Consider the following 8,423-nt stretch of genomic DNA (forward strand, 5'->3'; position numbering starts at 1 on the left):
CCCACCAACTGGAATTCACAAGCAAGTCGATCCACAGCAAAACAAGACGACGGAGACAGCTGGAGGCGCGTCTGAAACTAAACAGGAAAAAAATAGATATAACGTCTTTTTATAACCACCCCTTTCCTTGACAAAATCCTGTTCAGTTTTTGGCTACGTATCTTGTGCTATTTAGACAGCTTTTACCGCAAAGAATAAAGAAATTGAAGGGGGATGAAAAGTGCCTGGATGAATTAATCAGTCAGGTACACGAGACAAGGACTGTTATCAAAATCTGTCACAAGACATCAATGCTCATATAAGGTCATGCATTTTGAAATGGTTTCATTAACTGAATTAATAGGTCAGGTGGTTTATCAAAGCAGGTCATGGCAATATTTATGCTCAAGTGTCAAAAGCAGTCCAACTTTTTTGTGTAATAATAGCCACACTTCTTTTCCAGTACCAGCTCAAAACTTTACATTTATTTTCAAAGTGGCGGGTACTTGGCTTATTGAAACAAAGTAATGGCTCATTAAAACAAATATAAGCTGCAGGTAACATTCAACAGTAGTCCTTCTTGATTTGCAAGTAATAGACAATTGTCAAACATCAGCTCAAAACTTTTTTGCAGATGATGTTGGTATTTGGTTTATTTAATCGAAACAAAAGCATCATCTATTGTACATCACCAGCTCAAAATGTTATGTTCACTTACAAATAATTAAGCAAAATACTGGGCAACAACGACTATTTTTAAGGATATGAGTACTTGGTAGACTTTATAGCGATCTGATCAACTGGATCCAGATCTAAATTTTACATTTGTCGCGAAATATGTCGACTGTAATGTCACAATTTGTGCTATCAGCCTTGTCTTGTGACTCGTGAGCTGAAAGAATTTGCGCTGGGAGGTGGAAGTTGCGCCGCTACGCCATCAAACATCCAATCACAAAGCAATAACGTTTGTGTATTTTTGGGCGGGTCCAAAATCATGTGTGTTATTTATTTAATTTTGAGATCTCTTTAATTCAAAATAACTTACATTACTTAGTATAAATCGCACGAACTTCTGCTCATGCAGCCGTGTTGTTTCAATGAACATGGAAATAGTTCAGTGTGTTGAGCTATCTGGTGACGCGATTTCATATACAGTCAATATGGTTTACATTGAGAGGGGTAAATCTTGGTGACATACACGTCAGGCAACAAGTAGAGTCGTGTGCACCGAGACTTGTACACCACAGCCAGCTTCCAATTGAGCCAAAAAAGGAAGAGGATGAACTTGTCTACATCTGTTGAACCAAAATGCAAATAGTTTGAGCGTTAAAGAAATGCCAAATAAAGTGTTGCTACTGCGCTCTTCGCAAAACCATCCACCAAAAGACTGGTTGGACTTCAGCGAGGACGATTGAATGACGCGTGACCTCCAGAGTGCGCGTGGAAAATAGAAAATCTTTCAAGCATTTTAATTAAAAGGTGACATGGCGATGTCTCATATTGTGTTTGAATGTGAGCCTGCCAGTGTGGGGCATAAGAATTTGCGCTTTTGCTCTAAATGATAGGAAAAATTGGCTTTATTCTGCAAAGCAGGGAAAGCTGAGGCTTTTTCTGTTTTTAAAAATGAAGAAACTGATATTATGAATAATGTCATTATGCTGCTTCATAAGCAACTCGGGGCCGAGGGCTCTGCTGCCCTACTCGGAAGTGAAAGGACGCAGAGACACAGCTGAGGCAATTAGCAAGACGCGCTCTAATGCCATGTTCACACTGTGCGACAGTCTGAGGTGGAGAATAGAAAACCAAACCGCATTGAGCGCACCAGCCGGAGTGAGACTTCTTTACAAACTAGCAGAGCAACCCAGGACAAAACTGCTGTATTTACTTCTCAAAATAAAAACACACTATTCATTGATTTCAAAACTGCGTATTTCTCCAACTAGCAAAACTTTAAATCTGACTTAAAAGAACACCCAAAAAATAAAACAAGTAAAATAATTGTATACTAAAATACTAGAAATATAAAAAAAATAAAGAAGAAAAAAAACCCACAATAATATAAAATAAATACCTGCTGTGCGCATCATGGTCTCTTGGTGGCAGTGCGCGCATGGATACACACTTATATTACGATAAACAGAAACAATTGAACTTTATTCAAATAACTCATTATTCAGCGATGACAAAGAATTAATGCTTTATTTTCTGTATGTTTTACTACACCATTTGTGTGTAAATATTCGTTATTTGAAGGAAAATCCCTCCTACAATTTTTAATGCTAATCTTTGCTAGCTCATCAATGGGGCTTTCCATTGACTGCTAGCAACAAGCTGCCGATGTTTACAAAACAAATTTCATGTTGGATTTGAAATACAATGCATGTGTGTGATTTTCCTAATTCAGTCAAAACTACTTTTTCAAATGATTGCCTTTTATGGGGCAGAACAACAATAGCCACAAATGTAAAATCAACATTGGAAGGGAGTCTAGATTCAAACCTCTCAACTGTGAGGAAGACTTCTATGCTGGAATATCTGAAAGAATGGCATACACATTTTGTGTATTATGTTTTTAATTAAATCCATATTATCATTAAATAATCATCCATCATATTTCTGGCATCGAGGTGTAATTACCTGACAGACACTATCTGTATTGCGGCATTATATGTGATTATAATATACGGTATGTCTTCCCTGCTTAATTAAACTGCCGTCTCCTTAAGGCTGATGGCGGCAAAAGCTTGAGGTGAAATTGTTCATGTTACAAGCAATTGGATTGTCAAACATGCCACGTGGGGGAGAAGCAACACAAGGGAACCTTACAAAGTGGAACCATCCAAATGTGAGGACGTGCGGAATTCAACTAACATATTTTCAAACAAAACTTTCTCAAACAGCCATTGAATGAACCACCACATTGAACTTTCTTTGACACGGGGACATATCTTGCATGTATAAGATTAGCGTTTACACAATCAAGTCTTTTGCTTTTCATGTGTCTTTGTATGTGTGTTTTTTTTGTGACTTTAAATACCGTTTGTTGCTGAATGTGAACCAAACCATGTCAAAATCAATAAAATCGCGCCCTTTGAACTTTAATGAAAGTCTTTCGATGCGTGGGCACAATTTGGGACGATAGCGGCGGTAAATGTGATTGCTTCCGTCGTCATGATTCCGCAGATTACATATCAAATCTCTGGGCCGAACGGGCATATACTGTCATTTACACAGATTACAGCGCTCTGGCGGAAAGTGGGCCATTAGATTCACTCCAATCCACGGATAGACAGAAAGGACACCACTATGAGAACAGTAAAAAAAAAAATTAAATAAGACAAACGGCAACCACCTGCTCTGATCCCCGGTGATAAAATCTCTGATGTGAAGACCCAAACCATGTGTAAGGACGTTTCTTGAACAAATTTGTGACATTGTACTACAGTACAGTAGCTTTTTTTCCTTCTATATTGTCAAAACAAAATATTCAATATATCAAGAGGGAAAAATCAATTTTAAAAAAAGTGTAGCCAGATTTATTTTTTTTTTCATTTGCAAGTTAAGTTTCCCATAGCCCAGACAGTATGAAGACAGCAGATTGTTGTCATAGGTACTATACAGCCAGTACTTGCCAGAAATCTCTGCAGCTCCAATGTAGCTCTCAGCCTCTTAGCAGACCTCTTACCAGTTTTTTTCTTGTTTTTTTTGTCAATTTGGGGGTGAAATACAGTTCTTGGTAATGTTACTGTTGTGTTCTCCAATGGATGATAACTCAATGTGCTCCATAGCATATTACAAGCCTTGTGAATTCCTTTGCGCTCTTCTCCTGCCTGATAACGTTGCACGAGAGCTGATGATGTGGAAGAAACCTGCAGATCATGCTTTGTGCTTTAAGATGTGACTTCAAAAATGTCAGGAAAAGCCTGCTAGAACATCCCAACTTTATTTTATGAAAGACCATTTACAAGGCAGTCGTTTTATTCTGAACACAGCCACATCCGCAGTCATGAGTCGGTATGCACACTTTTGCAACCACGTTCTTTCCTTTTTTTTTTTTTAATTTGAGCTGTCCAAGTTACAGGTCACATTAATGACGAAACAAAATTTTAAAGAATTTATCTTGGTCTAATATAACTATAGAATATATTGTGTCAGTTTGTTTGAAGTGGGATGAAATTAATATTGTGTAGACTTGTTTTATAAAGATGAGAAGGAGTAGGAGAAGGAGGGAGGGACGCTGCGGGGGGATACAGTAAGAGGATTTTGTCAGGTTGAGATGGCGGCTAATGCTATTGTTCCTACCGGGACCGCCGAAACGGCAAAGAAGCTTTTCACACATCTTTACCACTTTGCGTAGAGCTGTTAGTGTAGATACGCTTTCAAAAATCACAAGGTGGGAAAGCGAGGAGTCGGATGCTGGACGCTTTAAATGAAAACTTCTTAAAGTTGCCTGAATGTGAAAAAGCCAAAATATACTGAACCTATACAAGGCTTGGAAAATAGACCACAGCATTTTACAGAAGGCACCGCATCGAGCACAAATGTGCCTGGGTGGATGCAGATGACAGCATTATTTTATTTTTTTGTCCAAGACCTCAGTAAAGTGATTTCCTGAGATACAAGTTTAATTTGTTCCGTGACCACACTCATATCTCAAATACTCTTTCCTCTTTAACATGAAATATGCGTAAATGAAACGGGAACACTACCATTTGCAATCTGGGGTGGGATGGGGTGGGGGAAGCCATTCTATTTCAAAGAGAAACAAAATCAAAGTGTATATGGCTGATGCTCACATTTTTTGCACTCCCTCTTTCAACTTTTCACTTCATAATCCTTGCATACAAAGTAGAGCACGTAAGGACGGAACTCATCATATTGTCAACCACAATCAAGACATAAAATTGGGGTGGGGGCGGGCCGTGATGAAAATCACCGGCCCCGAAAGCCAGTCTGACTTAGCAGCATGAAATTTGGTCGACATGTCTTTGATAAATTCACCCGGGGTTTTAAGGGCCATTTTTGCCATTTTGTAGCATCCTTCAAAGGCATTTTTTTCTCGAGCAAATTTGTCAGATTGATACTTTTTTTTTCTCTAGTATAGGCTATTATTAGGCAGGTAAATATGGAAGCGTGGAGTAAACATTTTGACTGGCAAGTACATTCAAACGTGTTTGCAAATATGTTTGAATGTACTTGTTGGCTCAATGCTAAAAATCCCATAATGTCACAAGGTATTGACTTGAACATTTGCTCGAAAAAAAAGACAATTTTTTTTTTTTTTTGCCTAACCAAAATCATGCATTGCTGACATGAACAAAAACCAAGAAAATTACAGACAAACAATGTTTACTTAGTGCCTTACAAACACTTTGATAAGCGCCGGTCTTTGCTTTTAGAATTTCGCCTACAAGTAAATTCGAACGTGCTTGCAAATACGGTCAAAACTAACAAATACTCTCGAACGTACTTGCAAATATGTTTGACTGTATTGTCAAAAATGTTTACTCCACATTGGCAGTTTGACGCTTAAATGACACAAAATAGCAAATAATTTCTGTTTTCTGCATTGTGTGGGTGGCACATACCAGTGAATTTTGCCGCAGTAGCTCCCAACATGTTTAAACAATTTGAAATTTTAACCTCTGAAGCCAACATGAAATTTGGCTGACATGTCTATCATGAGTAGACCCACAAAAAAAAAATCTTCAAAAGCCATAGCCCAAAAAAAAACACAAGGAGTCTGCTAATTGTGTTCAGTTGTGACACATTTTTGCAAGGTAGCTCGCAATTCAGCTTCTGAATTTTCATGTTCATCATGAGTAGACCCACCAAAAAGACTCAAGTAGCCATGTCTGAAAATACGTAGGAATTCTATTCTGGTTTTGGGCACCCATTTCCAGCCATCCTTGACCTGGGGAGCCTCTTTACCCGGTTTCACTAAAACAGAATACTATTATGTTGATAATGAGATGACTTACAGAAGAGACTTAAAAGGTCATGCTATAAACCCAACAAGAATTCTTTTGTTGGTATGCGTCCATTTTAGAGTCACTTTGACCATGTTTTTTTCATTGACGAAGTTGTCCTTGAGATTTTGCTCAACTGCTACCAGATTTCAACGACCTACACTAGCCTAATGGGTGTTAAGTCAAAAAAAGCTTGCCATTGAATGAGGTGGTGACGTTCGATGACAACCAGTAACCATATAACATGTGAGTAACTTGGCACTACAAGGTTATGATGAAGGTTACACCCTCAATGGATTCGTAGAAGCCAACCCATTTGAGATAAATGCGTAACTCAATAATAACACATTTGCAAAAGCTAACAAACGTTCTACTTTTTTTTTCTTTTTTTTTTTTAGATTGCAATGCAAATCCAGTAACAATGCGGCTAACTTGGCCAGGGAAAACTCTCAACTTGAACCACAGAGAACATCTTCAGATTGTCTTTCCTCTCTTAAAGCAAAGCCAATCGTAGTGCATTCGGACAGGGTCGTCAATACTTGTAAGTGCTTTGAATTCTTGACAGTCAGAAATCAAATTATTTGTAATGGAAGAGCGAGTGAAGGATGTAATAACGGGTGGAAAGATCTCTTTTCCGAACATATGATACATTTCCAGCAGATATACACACTTGTCTGACTCTCTATATATTAACGATAGTAAAAAAAAACATTGATGTATGAAACTCACGCACACACACGCACGCATTAAGTTCACACAATCAGCTGCAGAGCCAACTAAACTCCACTTGAGCAGTGGTGATGTGGAGATAATAAAACAAGCCAGTGGCACATTCAACTTCAGAAGGAGAAAAAAAAAAATGAAAGGAAGTTGCTGCCAGCACAAATAGATAAATAGATTAAGGGGGTGCACGCTGCAATACAGTAGCCTACACAGCCCAAGCAATTAGAACAGACCTTTGACTTGTATATATGTTGGGGAAAATTCCAAAACAACTAACATTGATACAAAACACAACATGTACTGCTAAAACACAGACGGGAGAATGAAATTAAAGGCTAAAAAGCAATAAAATAGCTTGAAAAGTTTTGCAACCAATGGTCCAAAAACAAACCCCCTAAAAATGTCCAAAGTGGATTGGTTATTTTAAAGGACCACCATTAGGAAATGTTTTGCTATTTTTATGCAATGACATATAATGTACTCTATGGATGTACACCTCGGAGGTGGTTGTCATTTTTGTAAATGTCAATATGTTTGAGACTCAATTATGCAGCATTTGACCCTGAAGTTGATTCCAATACTTTGACTGATCTTGCAGTGTAGTTCACTTAAGTTTTTTTTTTTGACGTGATTTTTGTACAAACATGGAGAAACAGCCCCAAACAATAGTTGTGACATAAAAACTTCCATTAAAATGTTTTTAAGGCATGGGAAAGCACATCGAAATCAAAGCTATCAAGTGTTTGATTAGATTTTAGATAAATATCAAACCCAATGATAATGAAGTATTTTACAGTTCAAGGGTTCGTTTTTTTTTTTGGCGCATTTACGCACGACCCACACGAGCGACTCTTAAAGCTCACCTTACGCAGGATCCACTGGCAGAGGACGAGCGCGGTCCATCCGAGCACCTGCATGTCACCTTCCGTTCACAAACGCAACTCAACGCCTCCTTGTTTGCGCATACACGAAGAGAAAAAGAAGAGGAGATGAGGAGGAGGAGGAGGAGGACTAGCACGAAGAGGATGGACGGGGAAAGGCGCACAGCAGCGGCGGACTCCGGCCAATCCCAACCGCTACAGCCAGCCGGGATGACAAGTTCGCTCAAAGTTGTTGGTGTTCCTCGGGGTTCGATACCGGATGACAACTTGGGTGTCTTGCCGCACCTCTCAGCCTCATGCGCAACATCCACGCGGTCCGCCTGCGCTCATCGCCGGACGTTGTGCGCGCAGTGCTCCGATATTTACGGATGTTTTGGAAGGAGCGTGCGCACTTCCTCGGGGTTTTCGGGTTGTGAGTAGCTGTTGTAAGGACTACACGAGATACTGTACATCACCTCTTACGCTCCCTCCTTCCTTCCTTTCTCTCCTCCCACCTCTTCCGCCTCCTCTTCCTTACTCTCTTACCTGCGCGCGTCACAACCAAAACGACCACTGCCTTATATGGAGAAGCAAGACTTCCACTTTGCCTAATGCGAGTAAAAAGGGGACGTAATATCAGCAATTTTCTCATTTTTACAGTACTTATGGTTCTCAAACTTTTGACACCAAGTACGACTAAAGAAAACATTTGCATATACACTAGTCAACAAACGTTTACTCTTTTTTTCAAACAGAGAAGCAGGTAAACTAAAGAAAAAATGTTTTTACTGATTCCGAATCTGCCCTTGTTATTTTTTGCAGCACATCAGGTTTAAATAATAATAATGATGATAATAATAAAAATAATAATAATAATAATATGAGAAGAAGA

General features: G+C 38.9%; 1 protein-coding gene across 1 annotated transcript in view; it reads right to left on the reverse strand.

The window, feature by feature from the left end:
• Positions 1-8,020, reverse strand: part of nxph4 (neurexophilin 4) — a 52,274-nt gene extending 44,254 nt beyond the window's left edge. The window contains exon 1 of the mRNA XM_088309041.1: positions 7,535-8,020. Within this exon, the coding sequence (XP_088165167.1) occupies positions 7,535-7,588 (54 nt within the window). The 5' untranslated portion in view covers positions 7,589-8,020. The remainder of the gene's footprint in view (positions 1-7,534) is intronic.
• Between the last annotated feature and the right edge of the window lie 403 nt (positions 8,021-8,423).

Source organism: Idiotropiscis lumnitzeri, chromosome 11 (genome assembly GCF_059441095.1).
Source record: "Idiotropiscis lumnitzeri isolate Australia: NSW breed Sydney's pygmy pipehorse chromosome 11, RoL_Ilum_1.0, whole genome shotgun sequence".
In the NCBI taxonomy this organism is placed as follows: Eukaryota; Metazoa; Chordata; class Actinopteri; order Syngnathiformes; family Syngnathidae; genus Idiotropiscis; species Idiotropiscis lumnitzeri.